The sequence below is a fragment of the Papio anubis genome, chromosome 2, assembly GCF_008728515.1.
Source record: "Papio anubis isolate 15944 chromosome 2, Panubis1.0, whole genome shotgun sequence".
Lineage (NCBI taxonomy): Eukaryota > Metazoa > Chordata > Mammalia > Primates > Cercopithecidae > Papio > Papio anubis.
This window is the reverse complement of record NC_044977.1, coordinates 49,567,072-49,594,799: the sequence shown is the minus strand read 5'-3', so window position 1 is coordinate 49,594,799 and position 27,728 is coordinate 49,567,072. Positions and strand designations below refer to the sequence as shown.

General features: G+C 41.0%; 1 protein-coding gene and 1 long non-coding RNA gene across 11 annotated transcripts in view; one reads left to right on the top strand and one right to left on the bottom strand.

Moving 5' to 3' along the window:
* Nucleotides 1–27,728, top strand: part of NR2C2 (nuclear receptor subfamily 2 group C member 2) — a 102,690-nt gene that overhangs the window by 39,207 nt on the left and 35,755 nt on the right. For 7 of the 10 annotated variants that reach the window (XR_002515737.2, XR_002515738.2, XM_017946064.3 and 4 more), the window contains 3 exons: nt 17,519–17,629; nt 18,219–18,275; nt 27,263–27,463. Coding sequence is in view for 7 of the 10 variants with exons in the window: in XM_017946062.3 (XP_017801551.1) it covers nt 17,519–17,629; nt 18,219–18,275; nt 27,263–27,463 (369 nt within the window). In the remaining 3 variants the exon portion in view is untranslated. The remainder of the gene's footprint in view (nt 1–17,518; nt 17,630–18,218; nt 18,276–27,262; nt 27,464–27,728) is intronic. The other 3 variants (XR_002515739.2, XM_017946065.3, XM_021922681.2) reach the window with 1 other exon arrangement.
* On the bottom strand, nt 23,419–24,316 carry LOC110740724. The gene is made up of 2 exons (XR_002515742.1): nt 24,268–24,316; nt 23,419–23,627 (listed from the first exon to the last, which is right to left on the bottom strand). It is a non-coding gene; the product is annotated as an uncharacterized LOC110740724 (long non-coding RNA).

Genomic DNA, 27,728 nt, shown 5'->3' with positions numbered 1-27,728 from the left:
TTTACTCTTAAGCATTCTAATAGATGTGTACTAGTTCTTAATTGTAATTTTAATTTGCATTTCTCTAATGACTAATGTTGAACATCTTTTCATGTGATTATTTGCCATCCATATATCATCTTTGATGAAGTATTTTATCAGACCTTTTGCCTATTATTAAAATTGAGTTCTTTCTTTTCTTGAGTTTTGGGAGTTCTTTATATATTCTGGGTAAGATACATGTCCTATATGAGATATATGGTTTGCAAATATTTTTCTCCCAATCTATGGCTTATATTTTCATTATCTTGGCAGTCTCTTGAAGAATAGAATTTTTTTGTTTTGATGTTTATCGATTTTTAAAAATTTTTATGAATCATGCTTTTAATGTCATATTTAAAAATCTCTGCCTAATCCAAGGTCACATTTTTCTCCTGTTTTTTCACTAAAAGTTTTATAGCTTTGGGTTTTACATTTGTGATTAATTACATTTTTGTTATATTTAACTTAATCACGATGTAGTCAGAGGATATGGTCTTTATGATACTGAGTCTTTGAAATTGGCTTAATTTATTTTTAGTTTATGTTTTCTTCCAGAATTTTTATAGGTATTTACATCCATGTTTATGTAGCTATAGAAATATATAGATTTTTAAAATTTAAACAAAATGGAATCACACTGGTTATGATGTTCTGAAAGCTGATTTTTTTAACTGTCTCAGATTTAGAGATATACATAATTCCTTTTTACTCTCATATAATATTTTATAGATTAGAGCTATACTTATTTAGCTACTCCTCTAAGACACACATTTAAGTTTGCACATTGAAGTATTTTCCAATTAGATGCACATTTAGTTTTTCCCAGATTTTCTCAAGCATAAATAGTACTGTGACGGACATCTTTATATATGCCTCCTTGGGCTCATATGTGGGAGTGTCTGTCTCTCTAGACTAGAAGTAGAATTTGAAATTAAAAGCTGTCTGGGTCAAAGTGTATCTTCTAAGGGTTTTTTTTCCCCCAGCAGTTTTTTAACAGTCACATAACTTCATATGCAAGAAGTAGCACCATTAACTAGATCAGTTATTAATTCAGCAGGTATGCATCAAGTACATACCGTGAGATCCTTCCTCTTAGGGGATTCCAGTTCCTTCAGACTCAGTGCCGCCTTTTTAAACAGTATTTTTTAAAGACCCTTTTACTATACCAAGGTGATATTCATAGAAAATATAAGCATTCATGTGCAAATAACTTACAAAAATCAATATATAATAATTATATTCAGGAGAAATAAAAAGAAAGCAACTTATGAAATAATATGTATTTCATGTAAATGCTCAGGCATAACTACTAAAGATGATATAACAGATAAGTCACATACTTCTTAAGTAAGTACATACTTAAATAAGGGTACTAAGAAGATACAACTGTTTTGTAGAGGAAATGTAGAGAGTCAGCTGGAATAAATGTTAAATAGAATTAATGTTAGAATAGGTGAGATTGGACTTACTTATAATATGATGGAAACAGTTGACAGGAGGAATTATTAAGGAGAAAATTGAGGAAGCATGATGCCCTTGCAAAAGATCTATACCTTACGTGGAAGTGTTGTGCCATAATGATTTGTTACAGTATGTCTTGCCACAGAGTAATGACATTGTGTCATAGAGAACATCTCCTTTCTTGAAATCTGTATGTGAGGTATACCTTTAGTGTCTGATACCTTTAAAAAGACCTTGGAAAGCATATCCTTTTATTGGTCACAGAAAATAGAGAATTAGAAAATGAAACCATTTTATCTACCAGAATAAAAAATCAAAAATTAGCATCTGCTGTGGGAGAAGGTTAACATCTTACTCAGGGTCACAGGTTGAGCATTGCTCTTGATTTCTCCAGGGAAATTGTTAATAGGAGTGCCACCCAAACGTGAACGTAATTCTAAGTGTAGTGTGTTTCCATGTAATCAGCTGCCCACCAGGATGATTCAGGTTAGCTTTGTAATTGCAGAAGCAGCCTGGTTTTTTTAAATCTTTAGTAGCAATTATTTAATAGGCAAGGAGACTGATAATTATGTTTCAAAGTAGACTTTTATACTTCATTTTACCAAGAAAAAAAAGTTTCCGTGTTATTTCTTAGATGGGTAAGAAAAATTTTTATTTATTTTTTATTTTATTTGAGGCAGGGTCTCACTCTGCCACTCAGGCTGGAATGCAGTGGCAGGAACACAGCTCCCTGCAGTTTCAGTCTCCTGGGCTCAAGCAGTCCTCCCACCTCAGCCTCCCAAGTAGCTGGGACTGCAGGCACATGCCACCACACCCAGCTAGTTTTTTTATTTTTTGTAGAGATGAGGCCTCTCTGTGTTACCCAGGGGGTCTTGAACTCCGGGGCACAAGCAATCCTCCTGCCTTGGCCTCCCAGAGTGCTGGGATTAGAGGTATGAGCCACCATGCTGCCAAGTTTTTCTTTTAAAAGTGAAGAAAAATGTGAAGGACACCAGTAATTTCAGATGTGGGGTAGAAAATAAGATCATAGTGCTAATTTGTAGCAATATTTGCTGATTTTAAAAGGTAGCCTTGTATTACAAAGTTTTTTTAAATTAATTATAAAAGTTGTGAATTTATTACCATACTGCGTAAAAGTAATCATTTCCACCTCTACCTCTGTCATTGTCTTTCTCCATAATGCTTCTCATTATCTACAAACATATATACTTAATTTGTTTATCACATTAGAATGTAGATTCCAGGAAGACCAGAACTTTGTTTCATTTGCTGTTGTGTTCCCAGTGCCTAAAATACAGTGCCTGGAACACAGTGAGCAATCAAGATACGTTTATTGAATGAATAAATCTTTTGCTCTTTTCTCACATGCATATCATCTGGTTGTAATCACAGTGTGCATATACCTTTGTGTCTTGTGTTTTCATAAAATGTTATTACACAGAATAAATACCATCATCTTTTCCCCAGGTTGCCACATAACCTGCTTTGATCATTGTTTTTCTGTATCCCGGAAACATAGCATAATTTACTAAACTGTCTCCTACTTTGGGACATATAAATTGCTTTTGATCTTTCTGTATTATAAATTAATAGTATATTCACGTGAGGACGAAAAGATGCACAGATGAACAGACAGATGTATATATAGATAGACAGATAAACTTTACAGTGGGAGGACTGGAGAAGTAGCTCTGCAGCTCGGAACAACACCCCAAATCACGCTGCAGAGCCAGTCTGGTGAAGCCATGGCTGTACAGCCAGTACCACAAAGCCTGGAGATGGACCTCCAGCTTCCAGTGCCAAGTCTGTGAGACCAGTGAATCTGATTGACCCCCTGCTCTCTTCCAGGGGAAGCAGGATTGCAAATATCTGGCATTGTCTGTTTTTACAGGTAGAGAAAGGCACTGCCTCACCCAAACCTCTGGGAGAGGGAATTCTTATATTTCCTAGAAAAAGAATTTAGGACCACACACTGATAAAGCCATTTCTGTGTTTAGGATAATTTGTATAAGGTGGATTCCCAGAAGTATAACTATCAGGTCAGAGGACATGAGCAATTCTGATCATAAAGGACCAGATCTCTTGACCTCAGTGGTTTAGTCTTGGAACTTTTTGCTTCCTTGTATTAATCTTTCCTTTTACACATACATAAAGCACGTTTACTGGCTGTACTTATTCACTTACTAGTGAATAAAGTGTTGTGTTTCTTAGAACTTTAAATAGTTTTTGAGGTGAAGGGATTTCTCATCTACTCAAAGGACAATTCATCTCTTTTTTTTCCCCTCTTGATTAATTTTTTTTCTCTTTTGGATAGCAGTACCTGGGTTTGTGCTAGAATCTGAGAACGAATTACATATTTATTTCACCATAAATGGTTTTATGTTAGTACGCATACAAACTTCTGGAGTGGAAATTTCATCATTTATTGCAGCGTGAATTTATTCTCAAATTTTTTCTTTCAACCTCCTTCTCCACCCTATGTAAAATATCTGTAACACCTCTTTCCTCCTACTCTTCCCCTAGGCTTTTGTTTTGTTTGTTTTTGCTGATTGGTCAGCATTCACTTCATATCAGTTGTTGAGTTATAAAAACCAAGTAGTGAGTCCCCATGTCCATCAGGGGGCTGCAGTGTACGTTAGTGGCAGGTGCTCTTGTCTCAAAACCAGAGAACCTAGGTGTTAGTTTCAGCCTCACCACTAATGCACTGTGACTTCAGGAGCTCCATCCCCTCAGTGGCTTTGGGGAAGGGGTGGAACTTAGACTTGAAGTCATTCTATGGACCTATTATAGTGTTCTTCATTTGCTCTGACTACATATGCCCATCTTCCTGCCAGAATGGGAGGCTTCTGAGTCCAGAACTCAATCCTGTATTCATATGCCTGGTGCATGTTGGGTAAATATGGTTAAATGAGCCCAGTTTTGTTCTTGTGGGTCTTTTGTATGTAAAATAGTCCGTATATTCTTGCCTACACTTTAAGTGAAAGAGGAACTTGCAAATACCTCCTATCTTTAAGAATATTAGGGCCAGGCATGGTAGCTCACACCTGTAATTCCAGCGCTTTGAGAGGCCCAGGTGGAAGGATCACATGAGTTCGAATATCAGCCTGGGCAACATAGTGAGGCCCTGTGTCTACAAAAACTAAATTAAAGAAAAAATTTGGCCTGGCGCAGTGGCTTACACCTGTAATCCCAACACTTTGGGAGGCTGAGGCAGGTGGATCACATGAGGTCAGGAGCTTGAGACCAGACTGGCCAACATGGTGAAACCCCATCTCTACTAAAAATACAAAATTAGCAGGATGTGGTGGCGGGCACCTGTAATCCCAGCTACTCGAGAGGTGAGGTAGGAGAATCACTTGAACCCGGGAGGTGGAGGTTGCAGTGAGCCAAGATTGCACCATTGCACTCCAGCCTGGGCGACAAGAGCAAGACTCCGTCTCAAAACAAAAAAAAGAAAAAGAAAAAAATTGCTGGGTGTGGTGGCACATACCTGTAGTCCTGGCTACTCTGAGAGACTGAGGCAGGAGGATCACTTGAGCCCAGGAGGTCAAGGCTGTAGTGAGCCATGATTGCACCACTGGCACTGCAGCCTGAGTGACAGAGCCAGACTTTGTCTTTATTTAATAAAAAGAAGGAAGAATATTAGATTACTGCACTGTTAGGTTGAAGATGCTATATGCAGAATGTGGTGTTTCTGGGCTTTCCAAGTCTTCCCTCCTCTCCTTGTAGGTTTAAAAATGTTTTGAGTTGGTTGGACTCCATGGTAACATTCTTGTGAACTTTCAGTTGAGGAAAGGTGATCTTTAAGGGGGAAGGGGTGGAGGGAGAGAGAGTTTAACAATGGCAACAATCTAGGTGAAGGGAGAACTTTGTAAAGCAGAGTACATCTTCCCTAGAAGCAATTAGTCATATTATTAGACAAACTGTTTCAGCAGCTGGCAAAACAGCAAGAACACGTCGATTTTGCTTCCTTGGTTACAGGCAGTGATAGTGTACTTGACCTTCCGCAGAGCTGGGTCACAGAGAGGGCATCTTTAAACAGCCCTGTCTGGTTTTGGTGAATGGAATCTGCACTGGCAGGGTTTGAAAGCAAATGCCCGTGAGTTCCCTCAACCAACCTTTGGCCTGGGAGGTTGCTGAGAAAAAATATAAATAAAGCTGCAGGGAGCCATTAGCATGGTAAGTGTGAGTGTCCTAAAGAAAACAAGACTGCAGTATGGAAGTCTATTCTCTTTCCCTGTGTTTCTGAGAGAAGCCTCCTTGTAATGCAGTATATTTCAATAGGCACTTATTTTTACAGCAGTTAGTATAATAGCAGTGGATTTAGACACCTATTGTATATTTGAAGAAATTCAATTTAATGGCTTGCTGTGCGAAGCTCCTAGCAAATTGTTTCTTCATAGGAACTTGTATTTGAATATGCTGGGTAAATTTAGGTGGGGCAAAAGTTGTTTGTTGTTTTTGGCAGGTTAATCGGCCTGTGAACAGTTTATGAACCATATTGCTCTTGAATATCTCATTGTTTTACATAATTGTGGGGAGTGGTTGTTGACTCGGGATTTTTGTTTTTTTGTGACAAGAAATTTAGCGCTAAGTTTTATCTTTTTAAAATCTCTATTACCAACTGTAAAATTCAAAACTGTCTAATCAATTCTGATATAAATGATGCTGGTTTATAATATTTAGATTTCATTCCCTCATTGGCTTTATTGTAAAGAAGAGCTGGATATATATATCATCAAGAGAAGTAGTTCTTTACTTACACTGTTATTGTAAGGTTCTAGTCCTTTGAGGACTGGAACTGCACGTAAAAGCCAGCAGCTTCCTATGGATTCCTCTCGCTGATGCAAGTTGCTGCACAAAGGGGGTTAATCTCTTTGCCCATTGGCCCTTCAACACACTTACTATTTAATGGTCCTTTGAAATAAACTAGTGAAGGTTATGTGGTACATTTCAGTTCAAGCTGGAGGTGTCTCCTGCCTGACACCCTTTACCCTACTTAAGCATTTACATTGTTCATGATTTCACTGGAGTGTTAAGAAGTACTGAGTTCCTGTTTGAAATTTGTAACACTAGATCTGCACAATCTGTGTTTTCACAGAGTGTAACTCTGTTATCCTATTAATAACCCATAAGAATTTTTGTAGCCAAAATCCAGAATAAATTATAGATTTAGAAACTCTTAATATTGCACATTGCACATTAATTCAATGATATGAGCATCTTTTTCTTTTGTTAATCCCTTTTTTTTTTTTTGAGATAGGGTCTTGCTCCATTGCCCACGCTGGAGCACAGTGGTGCCATCGTAGCTTACTGCCACTGTAGCCTCAAACTCCTGAGCTCAAGTGCTTCTTCTGCCTCAGCCTCCTAAGCAGCTGGGACTATAGGCATGTGCCACCACGCCTGGATAATGTTTTTGATTTTTAGTAGGGATGGGGTCTTGCAGTGTTGTCCAGGCTGGTACTCAAACTCCTGGCTTCAAGTGATCTTCCTTCCTTGCCCTCCCAAACTGCTGTGATTATAGACGTGAGCCACTGCACCTGGCCTGTGAGCATCATCTTCAGCCTGGATGTTCATTTTTCAGCAAGTGATTGCATGTAAGCCTCAGAAATTTTTCCTGACAATTATTTCTTTATAAAACAAACAACAACAACAACAAAAACCCTGCTGTCAAAGCAATGTCATGCCATTATGGAATAGAGGACGTTCTCATTCCAGGATGAAAATGTATGAACTTCTTCAACAGCCTGATAAACCCACCTGTGTCGGTGGAAGCCAGTACTCCTTGGTTTATATAATGAACTACCAAGGCAGGTGTTGTGCTGTACCTCCAGGGTATCTAATTAGCAGACAGGCACAAGAGTAGAGTAAAGCAAAGCAAAGTCCAGGCGGAGTCCCAGGATCAAAGACTGTAAGACAGTGACTGCTTATTCATCCCTAAAGGTATTCATTCCCTAAGTGTTCATTCACTAAGCATTCATTGTGGGCCTAATATGTGCCTGGCCTTGGGAATAAACAGAGAAATAGGAAATGCCCTGGTGCTCTGTGGAGAGTACTAAGGTGCAGGGACTGTGGGAGCCCAGAGGAGGGCATTTGTATTAACCTGAGGGGTGTCAGGAAAGGCTGGCCAGAGGAGCATGGCTTTTATTAAACTCTTTAGTGTTCAGTAAAACATTTCTGTGTTCGGCAAGCATGGTTACCTTTAGAAAGGATGTGAAATGGAACAGATGATTTTACCCTTTTAAGTATGAGTTGGAGACCATGCCTTGGAAGGCCTGTCTAAAGACATTTCACACTGAGCTTGCCCATGGTTTTAATTGAGTCCTTTGAACTGGCAGTTTTCCTGTCAAGGTAAAGTGGCCCTAACCAAGGTATAACACACACCTGGGTGTTGTCTGGCATTTATACAGTGTAAACTAAGTGATCCTATCCTTTGCAACTTGAGCGACTTAAAGGGGTAGAAAATAGGGTAAGGCAAAGGCCAAGACTGACATTAGGCGCTGAGGTGCTAGGCAGGAAAAAATAGAAAGGAGATACTTCAACTAGTCAGAAATGCATCTAATATTTTTATTTCCTTTTTACCAAACTGACTTTTTATTGCTGTGCTGATGAGTCTCAATAAAATATTTCTGGAAAAAAGAGCCAAGCATGGTGGCTCACATCTGTAATCCTAGTGCTTTGGGAGGCCAAGACAGGCGGATCGCCTGAGGCCAAGAGTTCGACACCAGCCTGGCCAACGTGGTGAAGCCCCATCTCTACTAAAAATACAGAAATTAGCTGGACATCGTGGTGGGTGCCTGTGATCCCAGCTGCTCAGGAGGCTGAGGCAGGAGAATCGCTTGAACCTGCGAGGCGGAGGTTGCAGTGAGCCAAAGTTGCATCACTGCACTCCAGCCTGGGTGATAAGAGCAAAACGCTATCTCAAAAAAAAAAAAAAAGTTTCTGGAAAAAAAGTAAATTTCTTGCCTTGATGTCTGTTCATAATTATCAGACTCTAAATTCATATACCTGCAATAATTTCTTAGCAGTCACATCATAACATCACTTTGCCTTCATGCAAGACCATATCTCAACTGCCTCTGGCGCCACTAGAACATACCTTTTTTCTAATGGCTTCAGGAGTAGGGGTTCCCAAACATTTTCTGATTAACCTGTCACTTCCAGAGTTAATCATCTTTTCACTGAATCTCAGGGCTGTTCACTCAATCTAAATTTATTACTGAGCCTACAGGGAGCCCATTGCCAATATGGCCCATGCTCCCTCTCAGGTAAAGGGTCTTTAGGGCTTCTCATATCAGGGGAATAAATAAAATTTGCAAGTGTATTGCTGAACAGGTGAGGAAGCCAAAATCCAGGGAGTTTAAACTGTAGCTCAGGGAAGGTAGCAAAGCCAAGGAATAGCAGTCTCAGCACCCAACCTGTGCTTTCTGGTAGCTGTTCGTCCTCCGCAGCAGCTTAGAGGCAGGGCCACATCTGGTTGCCCTGTGCACACAACCCCAACGTGGCACAGAGTGCTTACCAGGTTCAAGTAAAGCATAGACCACTGTCACTTTGTCTTAATGACATAGAAAAGTTTCTGAGATATGTTAAATACTTTTTGAATAGTGTTTTTAAATTTTTGGTTTTTTATCCACTCATCTGTGCACTGATGTTTTTAAAAAAGCACTTTTTATTGTAGTATAACATACCTAAGTTTAAAATTCATCAGCTTATAACACAATGAATTATCACAGAGAAAACATTTCCATGTACTCACCACCCAGGTTAAGAACAGAATAGAAATTTCCTGCAGCCCAGAAGCTCTCCTTATGCCCCTCTCCCAATCATTACCTGCACCCTCTTCCTTAAAGATGACCTCTACCCCAACCCCTTACACCATGGATTGAATTTGTTATTGTTGTTTATTCTTTTTTTTAAGACAGAGTCTTGCTCTCTTGCCAGGCTGGAGTGCAGTGGTGCAATCTCAGCTCACTGCAACCTCCGCCTCCCGAGTTTAAGCGATTCTCCTGCCTCAGCCTCCGGAGTAGCTGGGACTACAGGTGCATGCCACCACGCCCAGATAATTTTTGTATTTTTAGTAGAGGCGGAGTTTCACCGTGTTGACCAGGATGGTCTCGATCTGTTGACCTCGTGATCCACCTGCCTCAACCTCCCAAAGTGCTGTGACTACTGATGTGAGCCACCACGCCCAGCCTATTCATTCTTTAAAAAAAAAAAAAAAAAAGTAGCCAGCTGTGGTGGAATGTACCTGTAGTCCCAGCTACTCAGGAGACTGAGATAGGAGGATCGCTTGAGCCCAGGAGTTCCAGGCTGCAGTGAGCTATGATTGTGCCACTTCAGCCTGGATGACAGAGCAAGACCCTGTCTCTAAAAAAAGAAAAGAAAAAATCACAGCTCTATTAAGATAAAATTCATATACCATACAATTCTTTGTTTTTTTGTTTTTTTTTGAGATAAGTTGTCATTCTGTCACCCAGGCTGGAGTGAAGTTGCACAATCATAGCTCACTGCAGCTTCGACCCTCCGGGCTCAAGTGAGTCTCCCACCTCAGCCTCCTAAGCAGCTGAGACCACAGACACACGCCATCAAACCCAGCTAGTTTTTTTAATTGTTTGCTAGAGACCAAATTTCACTATGTTGCCCAGGCTGGCAGTTCACCTATTTAAAGTGTACAATTCTGTGGCTTTTAGTATATTTACAATATTGTGCAGCCATCACTAATACCTAATTCCAGAACATCTTCATTACCCCGTCAAAAAAAACCCCACACTCCTTAGCTGTCACCCCCCAGCCCTAGGCAACTGCTAATTTGCTTTCTATCTTTGTATTTGTTCTGGACTTTTCATATAAATTGAATCATATATGGTCTTTTGTTACTGGCTTATTTTACCTAGCATAGTGTCTTTAAGGCTTATCCATGTTGTAGCATATACCAGTACTTCATTATTGCCAAATAATATGCCATTGTACGGATACACCACATTTTATCTATTCATCATTTAACGGACTTGGGTGTTTTCACTTTTTGACTATTAGGAATAATGCTATGAACATTGTGTACCAATTTTTCTGTGAACACGTTTTTATTACGTGTGTGTGTGTGTGTGTGTGTGTGTGTGTACACACCTAAAAGTGGAATTGCTGTGGAATTGCTGGTCAAATAGTAACTATTTTCAAACTTTTGAGGAACTGCCAGAGTGTTTTTCAAAGTGACTGCACCATTTTATGTTCCCACCAGCTGTATATGAAGGATCTGGTTTCTCATCAACCTTGCTAACATTTGTTATCATGCGTCTTTTTTATTGTAGCCATCCCTAGTGGGTGTGAAGTAGTATCTCATTGTGGTTTTGATTTGTATTTCCAGTGATGTTGAATATTTTTTCAAGTGCCTATTGGCCATTTTGTGTATCTTCTTTGGAGAAATGTCTGTTCAACCCCTTTGATCATTTGTAATTGGTTTTTGTCTTCTTCTCATTGAGTTATAAGGGTTCTTCATATGTATTCTGAATACAAGTCCCTTATCAAATATATGATTTGAGAATTATTTTCTCCCATTCTATCCATTTTCTTTTTCACTTTAATTGTCTTGAAGCACAAAAGATTTTAATGTTGGTAAAACCCATTTTATGTATTTTGTTGTTGCTTTTGTTTCAAGTGTTAATATATTAAGAAACCATTGTCTAATCCAAGGTCATAAGGATTTGCACCTGTGTTTTTAAATTTTTATGTATGATATGAGGTTGGATTTAATACTATATTTTAAAATAAAATACAAAGAATTTTCTGTTTGAGAGACACATTAGCACATTGTATCATGTGTACCAAAGACACTTATGTAGTGTTTATAACTTAGGTTTAGAAAAATTTTCAGGTTTATGACAGTATCAGTTACCATTTGCTGAAGGTAACTAATGTTTAACTTATTATTCATTAACTTTCACACCAGTGCCATAAAGTAGTAACAATATGTCCATGTTGAATTTCAGGAGATTTTGAAGTTTCACATATTCGCTATTAGAAGATTTATTTATATATTTATTTATTTTTTGAGACGGTGTCTCGCTCTGTCCCCCAGGGTGGAGTGCAGTGGCGCGATCTCAGCTTGCTGCAAGCTCTGCCTCCCAGGTTCACACCATTCTCCTGCCTCAGCCTCCCCAGTAGCTGGGACTATAGGTGCCTGCCACCACGCCCGGCTAATTTTTTGTATTTTTAGTAGAGACGGGGTTTCACCATGTTAGCCAGGATGGTCTCTATCTCCTGACCTCGTGATCTGCCCTCCTCGGCCTCCCAAAGTGATGGGATTACAGACGTGAGCCACCGGGCCTGGTTAGGGGTTTAAATGACTTGTTTAAGGTGATAGTACAAGTTTCAGAGTCCAGGTCTGTCAGATTCCATAGCCTGTGGGTACTCCAATAATGCTGATGACTTTAAAACTTCTTGCAAGTAAAGTAAGGATGTAAGTCAAAATTTGGCCTATTATTCTGCCAGTGAAGAATTCTCAATACAGTCACAAACCAAATGTGAACCATATAATGACGTTTCTGTCAGTGCCGGAGTGCCTATAGGAAGGAAGATAGTCCCATAAGATTATAACTGCATTTTGACTGTACCTTTTCTATGTTTAGATACACAGATACTTACCATTGTGTTACAGTTGGCTATAGTATTCACCACAGTCACATGCTGTACAAGTTTGTAGCCTAGGGGCAATAGGCCATACCACATAGCCTAGATGTGTAGTAGGTTATACCATCTAGGTTTGTGTAAGTACATGCTATCATGTTCACACGATGAAATGACCTAATGACACATTTCTCAGAACATATTCCTGTCTTTAAGCAACACATAAGTGTATCTGAAACTGGCAGAATTAACTTGCAAACTAATGGACTCAACGAAAAATGTAAATGTTCATTGTTAAAGGATTCAATGAATATGCTCTGATAAAATGGCCAGCCTTTTCTTTTCAGTTACAAATAAACCGAGCCAGCCATTATGTGTACATGATCCTGGGAGACATACCTTGCAGGATCTGAACCTCACCATACCTCCTATAAAATGGTTGTGCTTGTCCTGCCTATTTCTTAGCGAAGAGAGAGCTAATCCATATTTTTTAACCTAAAAGTCACTGTAAAAATACGGGATTCTGTTGACTTCATTGTAGTGAACTTGTTGTTGTTAAAATGTGTGCTTATGAAAGAAAAAAATTTAATAGCCCAGTAATGAATTAATTGATAATATTTTATCAAATTGAGATAATAATTCACATACCATAAAATTCATTTTTTAAAAATGGACAGCTTAGTGGGTTTTCGTACATTCACAAGAGTATGCAACCATCACCACTGTCTAAATCCAGAATATTTTTATCATGCCCCCACTAAAAAACCCACATCTCTTAACAATTATTCTTGCTACTCCTGTTCCCCTATCACCTGGGCAACCACTGGTCTACTTTCTGTCTCCGTGGATTTGCCCATTCTGGACATTTTAGGTAAATACAATCATGCAATATATGGTGGTCTTTTGTGGCTGATTCTTCCATGTTGTAGCATGTATCAGCACTTCATTCCTTTTTATTGCCAAATAATATTCCATTACATGGATAGACCATGTTTCATTTATCCATTCTTCATTTGAGAGATATTTGAGTTGTTTCTACTTTTTACCTGTTATCACTAATGCTGCTGTGAACATTTGTATACAAGCTTTTGTGTATACATATGTTTTTCTTTGTCTTGAGTATATACCTAGGAGTGAAATTATGGGTCCTATAGCAACTCTGTGTTTACCCTTTGAGGAACAGCCAGACTGTTTTCCAAAGTAACTGTACCATTCTACATTACTACCAGCAGTGTATGAAGGTTCCCATTTCCACATTTTCACCAATACTTGTTATTGTCCATCTTTTATATTGTAGCCCCTAGTGGATATGAAGTGGTATCTCATCGTGGTCTTGATTTGCATTTCCCTAACAACTAATGACCTTTAAACATCTTTTCCTGTGCTTATTGGCCATTTGTATATCTTCTAGGAGAAATGTCTTAACTCTTTGCCCATTTTTAAATTGGGATTTTTGTCTTTTTGTTAAGTTGTAATGATACATGATTTGCACTTTTTTCCCCCCATTTTATAGGTTGTCTTTTCACTTTCTCGATGGTATCTTTTGAAACACAAAGCTCATTAATTTGGGTTCAGGTATGCTGGCTCACACCTGTAATCCCAACACTTTGGGAGGCCAAGGAGGAAGGATCACTTTAACCAGGAGTTGGAGACAAGCCTGGGCAACATAGGGAGACCTCATCTCTGCAGAAAAATTTAAAATTAGGTGGTGCACACCCATAGTCCCAGCTACTTGGGGGCCTGAGGTGGGCAGATCACTTGAGACTGGAAAGTTGAGGCTGCAGTGAACCAAGATCATGCCCCTGCATTCTGGCCTGGGCATCCAGGAGTGAGGCCTTATCTCAAAAAAAAAAAAAAATTTTTTTTAAGGCCGGGCACGGTGGCTCACACCTGTAATCTCAGCACTTTGGGAGGCCGAGGCAGGTGGATAACTTGAGGTCAGGAGTTGGAGACCAGCCTGACCAAAATGAAGAAACTCCGTCTCTACTAAGGATACAAAATTATCCGGGCGTGGTGGCTCATGCCTTTAATCCCAGCTACTTGGGAGGCTGAGGCAGGAGAATCACTTGAACCCAGGAGGCAGAGGTTGCAGTGAGCTGAGATTGCACCATTGCACTCCAGCCTGGGCAACAAGAGTGAAACTCCGTCTCAGAAACAAAACAACAAAATAAATTAAATTAACCGGGCATGGTGGCACACACCTGTCATCCTAGCTACTTAGGAAGCTGAGTTGGGAGGATTGCTTGGGCCCAGGAGGATGAGGCTGCAGTGAGCCATAATTGCACTACTGCACTCCAGCACAGGTGACAGAGTAAGAGATCTTGTCCAAAAAAAAAAAAGTTTCTAGTTTTGATGATTATTTTCTAATTTTTCTTGTGCTGCTTTTGCTTTTGGTGTCATCTAAGAATCACCTAATTCAAGTTCACAAAAATTTACACCTGTGTTTTCTGAGAGTTTTGTAGTTTTAACTCTTACATGTAGATCTTTGATCCATTTTGATTTTTTTTGTGTGATAGTGCAAGGTAGGTATCCAGATTTGTTCCCCTGTGTTTGATTTCCACTTGTCCCATCACCATTTGTCAAAGACTGTTCTTTGCCTATTGAATTATTGTGTCACCTTTCTCAAATTTGAACATACACGTGAGAGTTTATTTCTGCGTTCTCTGTTATATTCCATTGGTCTGTATGTCTTGTCTTTATACCAGTACTGCAATTTTTTTATAAGTTACAAATTGAGTTTATAATTGCTTATATTTACAGTACAGAGTGATGTTATGATCTATGAGTACAATGTGTAAAAATTAAATCAAGCTCATTAACATATCCATCACCTTAAATACTTATTTTTGCCATGAGAACATTTGAAATTTATTCTTAGCAATTTTGAAATGTACACTAGCCTTTTATTAACTATATTCGCCATGCTGTGCAATAGATCTAAAAAAAAATAAAAGTATTCCTCCTGTCTGAGATTTTGTACCTTTTGACCTTTCATCTCCCCATTCCCCCTGCCCCTCAGCCTCTGTAACTACCATTTTACTCTGGTTTTATGAGTTTGATTCTTTTTTTTTTTTTTTGAGACGGAGTCTGGCTCTGTCGCCAGGCTGGAGTGCAGTGGCCGAATCTCAGCTCACTGCAAGCTCCGCCTCCCGGGTTCACGCCATTCTCCTGCCTCACGCTCCTGAGTAGCTGGGACTACAGGCGCCCGCCACCTCGCCAGGCTAGTTTTTTGTATTTTTTTTTAGTAGAGACGGGGTTTCACCGGGTTCGCCAGGATGGTCTCGATCTCCTGACCACGTGATCCGCCCGTCTCGGCCTCCCAAAGTGCTGGGATTACAGGCTTGAGCCACCGCGCCCGGCCGAGTTTGATTCTTTTAGATTCTGCATTTAAGTGAGAACATGTATTTGTCTTTCTGTGCCTGGCTTATTTCAGTTACCATAATGTTCTCCAATTCCATCCGTGTTGTCAGAAATGACCGAATTTCCTCCTTTTTAAAGGCTGAATAGTATTTCATTGTATGTATATACCACATTTTCTTTATTCATTCATCTATTGATGGACATGTTGGTTGATTATGTAACTTGGCTATTGCAAACAGTGCTGCAGAGAACATGGGAATGCAGACATCTCTTCGACAAACTGATTTCAAATCTTTTGGGTAAATACCCAGAAGTGTGATTGCTGAATTCCACACGGTTTTAACTGCTGTAGCTTTGTAAATAAGTTTTGAAATAAGGAAGTGTGAGTCCTCCAACTTCGTTCTTTTTCAAGATTGTTTTGAATATTCTAGGTCCCATTCATTCCCATATTAATTTTAGGATCATTTTGTCAATTTATGCAAAAACACCTGAAATTTTGATAGGGATTACATTGAATCTGTAGATCAATTTGGGAAATATCACCATCTTAACAATATTAAGTTTTACAATCCATGAACACAAATGTCTCTCTGTTTATTTAGGGTTTTTGTTTTTATTTCTGTTTTTTACGGAATCTTGCTCTGTCGCTCAGGCTGGAGTGCAGTGGCGCAGTGTCGGCTCACTGCAAGCTCTGCCTTCCAGGTTCACACCATTCTCCTGCCTCAGCCTCCCTAGTAGCTGGGGGTACAGGCGCCCACCACCTCGCCCGGCTAATTTTTTGTATTTTTGGTAGAGACAGGGTTTCACTGTGTTAGCCAGGATGGTCTCGATCTCCTGACCTCGTGATCCGCCTGTCTTGGCCTCCCAAAGTGCTGGGATTACAGGCGTGAGCCACCGTGCCCGGCCTATTTAGGTGTTTTAAATTTCTCATAGCAATATTTTATAGTTTTCAGTATTCAAATCTTGCATTTCTTTTGTTAAATTTATTTTATTTCTAAATATATTATCCTTTTTGATGCGTGGTCAGTGGGATGGCTTCCTTAATTTCATTTTCAGATTGCTCATTGCTAATATCTAAAAATACGATTGATTATTGTGTTTTTGTTTTGGGGGGTTTTTTTCTTTTTCTTTTTTCTTTTTTCTTTTTTTTGGAGACAGAGTTTCACTCTTGTCGCCCAGGCTGGAGTGCAGTGGCGCGATCTTGGCTCACTGCAACCTCTGCCTCCCGGATTCAAGCAATTTTGTCTCAGCCTTCCTAGTAGCTGGGATTACAGGCATACGCCACCATGCCTGGCTAATTTTGTATTTTTAGTAGAGACAGGATTTTACCATGTTGGTCAGGCTGGTCTCTAACTCCTAACCTCCAGTGATCCACCCACCTCAGCCTCCCAAAGTGCTGGGATTTTAGGTGTGAGCCACCACACCCAGCCACAATACACTTTCTATCAAGAAAAAATATATCTGTCCACTCCAAATATCCAGGTGACCACTTAGCACCTGAACCTTGCCTTTGGTATAAGTATTGACTAAATTTCAGACCCTGTGGTCCTGACAGGCTTTTCCTAGCTCCATCCCACTGGGGCTGAGAAATTACCAGAAGCCTTGTATAAGTACTAATCCCAGTAGTTTTCAGTGTAATGTCGGTTTTGTTTGTCATCCCCTGGTGTGTTGTGAGAGCCTTTCTTGGGAAACCATCATATTAAAGGAATGTTTACAGGTGGCTTTGGAGACAGGGATAACATTCAAAGATCATCTTTAAAATGTTATTTTGGTAGGTTTTTACTTTATTAAAGTGTGCAGAGCAGAATTGCAAATTCCTTTGGTTTCTTCTTGCATTTCCAACATTAGGAACAGCTGTTTTAAGATTGTATTTTCCTGGGGGGCACCCTGTAGCAACATCTCATTGATTCCTTTGTCATCCTTCTGGGTCCAACCTCAGAACCACACAAGTTTATCACTCCAGGCCACAGGGAAAGCAAGAGGCATGGTCTTCAGGCCACCTCTGAGCATCATTCTGAACCCCCTTGTGATCCAGCCCACTTCTCGCCCACAGGTAACACGTACACAGACCTCTCGGCCGGAATCTCCAGGGATGACCAGCCCCTCCCCACGCATCCAGATAATCTCCACCGACTCTGCTGTAGCCTCACCTCAGCGCATTCAGGTACCTGCACCAGTCCCACTTCGTTCCACCTGTCTGCCAAAGGCACCTCTGCCTTTCCTGAACTCTTTCCAAAAACAAACCTTCCTGAGGGTTTCACTAAGGAGTTGTGCCTTTTGGGCATCAAATACAGTACAACTTCATCGATTCTTTAAAAAAAAATTAAAAATGCTTACATTTATTTAACCAACTTACATGTAAAGCAAAAGCCTGAACTGTTGTTTCAAACTATTGAGATGAAGTACCATTTTATTACTTATTTGCTTCCAAATTGGGAGGCAGCATATCTTAGTACTGTGATTAAGAGCAAGGGCCCCTACTTGAAGTCAAATCCAGTGCCCCACTTAGCTTTTTTGACCTTGGTCAATTAACATTTTAATGCCTCACTTTCTTCATTTGGAAAATATACATAATAGTAGTTATTTGCCTCACGAAGTTATTATGAAGAATCAAAGGGATATTGCTTATAAAGTGCTTAGAATGGTGCCTGGCACATAATAATGTTCAATATGTACTAATTATATAATAACTATTATTATTAATATTGTTATTAACTAATCGATATTCACTTATGGGAAGTTGTCTTCCCTAGGGCTCTGAACCTGCCTCTGGCCCATTGAGTGTTTTCACCTCTTTGAACAAAGAGAAGGTAGGTGTATCAAGCTTGCAGGCAAAAAGCTGGGAGGAAGGGATAATATATTGATGACAAAGATTTATTGTTATCTCAACAAGCTGCATCAAAAAGCCAGTTATAACTGTTGATTTCTCTGTTTTTCTCCTTGCAGTTTTATCAGTTTTTTTGGCCTCACTTTGATGCTCTGTTGTTAGTTGCATATATGTTTTATATTGTTATGTCTTTTTGGGGAATTAACCACTTTCTTGCTTGCTTTCTTGGTTGCTTGCTATCTTTTTATTTATTTTTGAGACAGGGTCTTGCTGTATTGCCCAGACTGGTCTTGAACTCCTGACCTCAAGTGATACTCCTGCCTCAGCTGAGTATTTTGTAATCCCAAAGTGCTGGGATTACAGGCTTGAGTCACCATGCCCAGCCACCCCTTTCTTATTATGTACCACTTCCCTTTATGTTTATTTTCCTTGTTCTGACGTCTGCTTTGTCTGAAATTACTGTAGTTACTCCAGCTTTCTTTTTATTAGTGTTGGTTGCTAGCATGGTATAACTTTCTCTATGTTTTGACACTTTTTCTTTTTTTTTTTTTTTGAGACAGGGTCTTGCTCTGTCACCCAGGCTGGAGTGCAATGGCGTGAACACAGCTCACTGCAGCCTCTACCTCACAGGCTCAAGCCATCCTCTCATCTACGCCTCCCAAGTAGCTGGGACTACAGGCGCATACCACCATGCCTGGATACACACACACACACACACACACACACACACACACACACACACACGATTTGTTTTGTTTTTTTTTAATAGAGATGGGATTTCACCATGTTGCCAAGGCGGATCTGAAACTTCTGAGCTCAAGCAATCCGCCTGCCTCAGCCTCCCAAAGTGCTGGGACTACAGGTGTGAGCCACCGTGCCTGGCCAACTTTTTTTTTTTTTTTTTTTAGGAGAGTCTTGCTCTGTTGCCCAGGCTAGAGTGCATTTACTATTCACAGACAGGATTGTAGAGCACTACAACTTCAAACTCCTGAGCCCAAGCTATCGTTCTGCCTCAGCCTCTCAAGTAGTTGGGACTACAAATGTGCACCACTGTCAGCTACTCCATCACTTTATTTTGCATCTGTCTGTGTCTTTATATATAAAATGGTTCTCCTGTAGGCAATATGTATTGGGGTCTTGATTTTTTCCCATTTTTTTCCTACTTCCTGTATAATTTCATAAGAGTCTTGTTTTTTTACCCAGCTGACAATCTGTCTTTTCATTGTGAATGTGGATCAATTCATAAAGTGATTGTTGATATATTTGGATTAATATCCTCCATTTAGGCTGGGTATGGTGGCTCACCCTTGTAATCCCAGCACTTATGGAGGCTGAAGAAGGCTTATCACTTGAGCCCAAGAGTTCGAGACCAGCCTGGGCAACAAAGTGAGATTGTATCTCTACAAAAAAAAAACTAAAAAATTAGCCAGACATGGTGATGCATTCCTGTAGTCCCAGCTACTTGGGAGGCTTTGGTGGAAGGGTTGCTTGAGCCCCAGAGGTTGAGGCTGCAGTGAGCTGTGATCATGCCACTGCACTCCAGCCTGGGCCACAGAGCAAGACCCTATCTCAAAAAACTAAAATAATAATTCAGAACTATTCATATGAGCTAAAATTTATACTTAAGTAAAAGATTTATTTACCTTTTCGCAAAGGTCAGGATTTATTAATACCTTTTTGCAAACCTTTTTTAAAGCAGGTTCCTTCTACCCTTTTTATTTTTAGTTAATAATCTTTACTATTATCTTTTGGTATGCTCTAATATATGATCTGTCTTATAAATTTATATGTATTCTATATGTAAATTCTATATTTGTTATAGGAAATTGTGTATATGTAGGTATGTGAGTGGACGGGTGGTATGTGTATATAAATAGTATGGGAAATCTGAAGAGTTGGTTTTGGGTCGGTGGACAAACCCTTGAAGGGATTCTCGTCGTACTCAGAAAGAAATCCAGACTCGCAGCAGGGCCGTCCCACCTCCCTCTTTAGGTTCCTGGGCCATGCTGGTTGTCCACGGGCCTGATAGCAGTTCCTAAGAGTTTGTTCCTCCCAGGGCTTTCCATATGCCAGAACATTTCTCTTTGCTGGAATGCTAAACATTTATCTGGCTGCTGTCTCCTCAGCCTTAAACCTTTTTTTTTTTTTTTTAAAGACATTTTGCTCTTGTCACCCAGGCTGGAGTACAGTGGCACAGTGTTGGCTCACTGCAACTTCTACCTCCCAGATCCAAGCGATTCTTCTGCCTTAGCCTCCCAAGTAGCTGGGATTACAGACATGCGCCACCACGCCCAGCTAATTTTGTATTTTTAGTAGAGACAGAGTTTCACCATGTTGGCCAGGCTGGTCTTGAACTCCTGACCTCAGGTGATCCGCCCGCCTTGGCTTCCCAAAGTACTGGGATTACAGACACCCAGCCCAAATCTTGTCTTAAATGTCACCTTGTCACGGAGGTTTTCCCTGACCTCTCTCTTTTTTTTTTTTTTTTTTTTTTTTTTTGAGGCAGAGTCTCACTGTGTCACCCAGGCTAGAGTGTAGTGCCATGATCTTGGCTCACTGCAACCTCCACCTCCCGGGTTCATGCCATTCTCCTGCCTCAGCCTCCCGAGTAGCTGGGACTACAGGTGCTTGCCACCACGCCTGGCTAATTTTTTGTATTTTTAGTAGAGACAGGTTTTCACTGTGTTAGCCAGGATAGTCTCGATCTCCTGACCTCGTGATCTGCCCGCCTCGGCCTCCCAGAGTGCTGGGATTACAGGCATGAGCCACTGCGCCCAGCCCCCTGACCTCTCTTTCTAAAGTTAAATACTTTTGTTATTCGGAGTTACCCCAACCTGGTCTTTTCCCTCATAACATGTACCATAAATTGAAATTGTTTACTGACTGGTTTCTTTCCTTGTATATTGCCAGTCTCTTCGACTGAACTAAAAGTTTCATGAGGGCAGGAGCCATCTTCATATGCCACTGTCTAACACACTGACAGAATAGACCCTCAGTAAATATTTGAGGAATGAATGAAAGAATGAGTAAGCCATGGTAAAAAAGTCTTGACTTTTTCATCAGGAGCGATTTGATAAGATGAAAAGGATAAGACAAAACTGAGTGAGGAAAGGATTATGTGAGAGCTTAGAGGGAAGAAATACTTTACCAAGGTCTTGGCATGTTCTGGGCAGTGTACCAAGCAGTTTCACACACATCGTATCATTTCACTTTCCTAGTCATCCTTTTTCATAGATACATAAATGGAGCTCAAGGGCTTGTGTAACTGCTCCAAGTTGACACAGCTGGAAAGTAATAGAGTAAGCATTCATATTCATGTCTGTAGCTACCAAGCCCTGTCTCCCGTGTTTACAGTGAAAGAGGTGGCAAGGTGAGGATAGGGATGAACTGGAGAGGCTACCTCATCTAAAGGGGTAGCCAACCCACACCATCTCCAGCCACCTGGCACCATGGAGAGAACTTGAGCCCAGGATGACCTGAGCTTCCAGTTTGTCAAGAGAACTACAAATTTGATTTTGATTATGGGAAATACTCAATTTTTAGATGTTAGCAAAGTTTTTTAAAAAAATATTTAGGGGGCTGAGTGCAGTGGCTCACACCTGTAATCCCAGCACTTTGGAGGCTGATGTAGGTGGATCGCTTGAGCTCAGGAGTTCAAGACCAGCCTGGGCAACATAGTGAGATGTCATCTCTACAAAAAATACAAAAATTAGCCAAGCGTGGTGGCACGAGTCTGTAGTCCCAGTTACTTGGGAGACTGAGATGGGAGGATCACTTGAGGCTGAGAGGTGGAGGTTGTAAAGAGCCAACATCATGCTACTGCACTCCAGCCTGGGTGACAGAACAAGACCTAGTCTCAAGAAAAAAAATTAAAAAATAATAATTTTGGGTAGTCAAACAAAAGTTATCCAGTGGCTGGTTTTTGCCTGCAGGCCATTCATTGGCAGACTCTTCTTTGCAACAGAGATGTTGAGCTGGCTGGAACAGAGTGGGTAACATGGGGGAGAATGGTGGTGTATAAGATCGTTTCAAGGTCCTTTGGAATTAGAACTAGAGAGGACCTTAACTAGAGAGGACCTTAGCTTAGTAAAGTCAGTTGTGCTATAATGTGACATGTGTTCCTGAAAATTCCCACACTTTACCAAATTGTGCAATGAAAACCACAGGACTGATGGGGAAAAAATGAGATTAGTGACACAATTCTCAAAAACTTTGTCAGTAACATATTAAAAAACAGATAGTGAATCTAATAAAACCTGCAAGTAGTTAAATACATAGTGACTATAATAAATATGGTACTTGGTCAGGCGCGGTGGCTCATGCCTGTAATCCCAGCACTTTGGGAGGCCGAGGTGGACGGATCACCTGAGGTCGGGAGTTTGAGACCAGCCTGACCAACATGGAGAAACCCCATCTCCACTAAAAATAAAAAAAAATTAGCTGGGCATGGTACCGTGTGTCTGTAATCCCAGCTTCTCTGAAGGCTGAGGCAGGAGAATCGCTTGAACCTGGGAGGCGGTTACTGTGAGCTGAGATCGATCATGCCATTGCATTCCAGCCTGGGCAACGAGAGCAAAATTCCATCTCAAAAATAAATAAATACGGCACTTTACCTTGAAAAAGTCCTGTAGTTTCTTTGTGGAGGTAGGTGTAGGGAGGATTGCGTGTCATGAGTTACTGTGAGTGGTGGACATGGGGTGACCTGAAATCACCAGATGGATTGAATGTGACTCATACCACGTGCACTGAGTATCCCTGCATGGATAACTTCAGCTCAGTGTCATTTTCTGTTAACCTATTTACTTAGTGTTATTCATGGAAGAAACCATGCATAAACACAAAATTTGCATTATATGCTAATTATTTACCAACATATCAATCATGTTCAAACAAATTCACCTTTTCACAACAAGCATTGTAGCAGCTCTGACTAGGTAGGCTCTTGAGGGCCTTAAAAATCACAGAAAATAGCCCTTATCTTCTTACATTACTCCCTTCCCCCCAATTTGTTATAGTTTACAGACAGAAGGTTAAGAATTTTTGTTCCAAATAAAGAAATTAAATAAAATTTGCCTCTTGTATTAATTTCCCAGGGCTGTCACAATAAATTACCACAAACTTGGTGACTTAAAACAATAGAAATTTATTTTCCCAACCTTCTGGTGGCCAGAAGTCTGAAATCAAGGTGTCAGCAGGGCCATGCTCTCTTAAGGTTCTAGGAGAGTGTCCTTCCTTGTCTCCTCCTACCTTCTGGTGGGTGCCAGCAGTCCTTGGCAATCCTTGCTTGCTTGCAGCTGCATCACTCCAATCTCTGCCTCCATTGCCACGTGGTCTTCTTATAAGGACACACCATTCATTGAATTAGGGCCCACCCTAATGCAGTATTACCTCATCTTATCCTAATTACATTTGCAAAGGCCCTACTTCCAAGTAAGGTCACATTAATAGATACTGGGAATTCTGGCTGGAATGTATCTTTTCAGGGAGTAAAGTTCTATGCACAATACCTCTCCTCCACAGCCGACTTAAATTTTAATGAGCTTGGATATATCCTTGCAATTTGATGTTTCCTCTAGGTCATTAAATAGGAATCTATCTGTGTTTGTTAACAAGGTCTTGCCTAGTGGTCACCCTTGTGTTCCAATAGGGTATTTGGAAGATTTTTTTTTTTCTGCCTGCATTTTTAGTTTTCTCATGGAGGTGTTCTCTCTAAATGGAGGATACAAATGTCTTAGGAGGGTGAAGATAAACAAAAAATCCCCAAATTATAAGTAATTCATTGAATTTTTATGAGCGCGAGTCTTTGAGAAAAAAAGAAAAGAATAATCTAGCCAGGTACATTGGTTCTCAGCTTTTGGGAGGTGAAGGCACGAGGATCACTTGAGCCCAGATGTTCAAGACCAGCTTGGACAAAATAGTGAGACCCCCATCTCTAGAGAAAAAAAAAAAAAAATGCCAGGCATGGTGGTGCTTACCTGTAGTCCCAGCTACTCTGGAGGCTGAGATAGGAGGATTGCTTGAGCCCAGGAGGTCGAGGCTGCAGTGAGCCAGGATCATGCCACTGCACTCCAACGTGGGTAACAGAGCAAGACCCTGTCTCAAAAAAAAAAAAAAAATTCTGAGCCTTGAAGTATGTTATATACTGCCACTAAGAGCTACTGTCCCTGTCTGGAACCAGTAACTTCTATCTTCTAACACCATACCCTGACCTTATACTTGCCATACCTCAACCACAATGACTGGAGAAGAGCATACAAGGAAATGACATGTTGGTTATCTGTGTGTGCTCTGGTACAGAATGTGTCATCTCTGATTACAAAAAGGCAAAGGAATTACTAGTATTGCCTTGGTTTTAGTTGGTAATTGAAGACCCCTCTCAATCACATAACTATGTCATTTCTTAACAGGGAAAACAGTTTAGGAAGGAAATAAGAATTGATAGACATGAGCCAGGCTTGGTGGCTCATGCCTGAATCCTAGCACTTTGGGAGGCCGAGGCAGCAGGATCACTTGAGCCCAAGAATTTGAGGCCAGCCTGGGCAACAAAATGAGACTCCATCTCTACAAAAAATTTTTCTAAAATATTAGCTGGGTGTGGTGACACACGCCTGTGGTCTCAGCTACACAGAAGGCTGAAGCAGAAGGATGGCTTGGGCCTAGGAGGTTGAGACTGCAGTGAGCCATACTCATGCCACTGCACTCCAGCCTGGGTGATAAAGTGAGACTCTTGTCTCAAAAAAAAAAAAAAAAAATTGATGGACATTTGACTCACGGAGCTCAAGGTTAAGGGCTTCGAAAGGCCATCTTGTTTAAGGCAAGAAGTCCCTTCTGTGGCAGCTGAGAGAAGTGTGTGTCAACCAGCCTGTGTCTGCAGTCTCTCAGTTGAGCCTTGGGTAGGAAAGTTTTTTTAAAGATAATTCTTCTCACAAGGTTTTCTGTCTCATGTTTTATGTTTCTGGGGGACTCTGGGCATGCCACAGATTGTAATCCAAATCTGTTCTCCTTGAGCCTTAAACATCTTTTGCCCCTTTAATTAGAAACGATGATATACTGGGGTCTGTCCCATGATCAGCTGAGGATTCATTCTTGGATCTGTCATCCTATTCTGCTGTCCTTTCTGGTCTTGCACTTGGCTGTGCCCTGTAGCACACTTTGCCACATTTTTGCAGTTTCCTCTTGTGTTTGATTCAAGTCTTTGCTTAGTGTCACATACTCAGAGATGTCTCTCCTCCTAAAGTTGCATCCCTGTCTCCTTCCCAATGTCATGCTTTTTCTGTTTATTCTGCTTTTTGTTTTCTCCAGGGCATTTACACTGACTGATATTATTTATTCAGAGTTCATGGTCTGTTTCCCCCACTAGAAGTTGAGTTCCATGATGGTGGGACCTTTTTTTGTTCACGTCCATATTCCTAGTACCTAGAACAGTGCTTGACTCATAGTGGGTGCTCAGTAAACATCTAAGTGATTGAATCTTTTCTTGCCTATGTCATTTTATTTTGAGCCAGCCAACATTGTCTTATTTTCCATATTGCAGTTAGCAAAGCTGTTGTGTTAGACTGTGTGAGTTTGTTGTCTCAACCTTGGAGTTCCATTTCTTTTTTTTGGAGCGGGCGGGGGACGGAGTTTCCCTTTTGTCGCTCAGGCTGGAGTGCAGTGGCACAATCTTGGCTCACTGCAAACTCTGCCTCCTGGGTTCAAGCGATTCTCATGTCTCAGCCTTCCAAGTAGCTGGGACTACAGGCGCCCACCACCATGCCCAGCTAATTTTTGTATTTTTAGTAGAGACGGGACTTCACCATGTTGACCAGGCTGGTCTTGAACTCTTGACTTCAGGTGATCCTCTCACTTCGGCCTCCCAAAGTGTTGGGATTACAGGCGTGAACCACCGCGCCTGGCCAGAGTTCCATTTCAGAAGTCTGTCAAGAGGTGGTACAGATGCTAGACCTGCCCATAAATGTACTGTGCTGTAGGAAACTGAGTTCCAGCCAGAGACATAGCATGTTTCCCCTCAGCCAACACAGCAGCAGCAGCAGCTCCAGAGTCCTCTTTGTAGTAAGGGTCTGCTGGTGCCTGGAGGGAAAGGTGGCAGTGCTGCTAGCCAGGAATATCTGGCCTAGGAGAGAGGCAGGACGGGGGTTAGAACAACTTTAAAGAACTTCATGAGCAAGAAAAAGAGAGTTCATTCTTGTCATAGCAACTGTTTTTGTTGTGACTGATGCAATTAGACAAGGACTGTGTGAAGAAGTGGAGTCTTGACAGTGATGCTCCTGAAGAGTGGGAACTCCCAGAGGAATAAGGGTCAAGACTTCTCCAGAGTCAGTGCCCACTTCCTTCAGTGCATCCTATGATCTTTTATTGTCTTCTCTCTATGTGCCAGGCCTTGTGCTGGCCCTGGGGATATAGCAGTGAATCAGATGTAGTTTCTATCCTTAAAGACCTCAGAGTAAGGAAGTGGGAGTGAAGGAGGTGGGTGGTCAATTAGTGGTGAGTTGAGTGTGTGTCAGCAAGGGTCTCCCTGTATTCTCTCAACCTAAGGCAATAGTATTTATAGGACCTTTTAGAAAGAGGCCGTCTTTGAAGCAGTCGTTCCCAAGTTTTTGGACTTTATGGATCAGTAGCATTTCAAGAGTTAGGATTGCCTACATTTCTTAATACGTGAGGACAAGGACTTTTCAAAAAGTTAAACCTATCTATTATTTATTACTGCCTTCATTTCATAAAAGAAAGGGCATTTTACTTCTAAAAACAGTAGGAAAGATATGGTCCTAGACTAAAATTAGCTTTATGAAAATTTGTTTCTGTAAAGCTCACTATTGTGTTTTGTTTTTCTCGATTCACCGTGGACTAGTGAAACTGCATGTTAGACAGCATTAATTCAAGGTGTTTGGCGGTCACCACTTTGAGCACCACCTGCAAATGCATAGGTCTTGTGACACTCCATGAGAGCGGCCTCCATGTTGTGTCTTATAGATTGTCACAGACCAGCAGACAGGACAGAAGATCCAGATAGTCACCGCAGTGGACGCCTCCGGATCCCCTAAACAGCAGTTCATCCTGACCAGCCCAGATGGAGCTGGAACTGGGAAGGTGATCCTGGCTTCCCCAGAGACATCCAGCGCCAAGCAACTCATATTTACCACCTCAGACAACCTCGTCCCTGGCAGGATCCAGGTAAGGCCTTTGGACAGGTATTTGTTTCAGCACTTCTGCTATCGAACTTGTTCCTGACTTGTTCTTACGTCTGCCTTCGAGGCCAAATCCATCCCTGGAAGGTTCTTTGGGGACCTGCAAACATGGCAGGTTGCTGCTTTGGCCAAAGTAATAAACCAGCAAACCAGTGGCAAGGCCCAGAAGACAGTCAGCTGTAACACTCAGAGAGGATGGAAGTACAACAAGGAGGTCAGTGGCCACAGGAGACTGGCATGAGCAAGCCGGC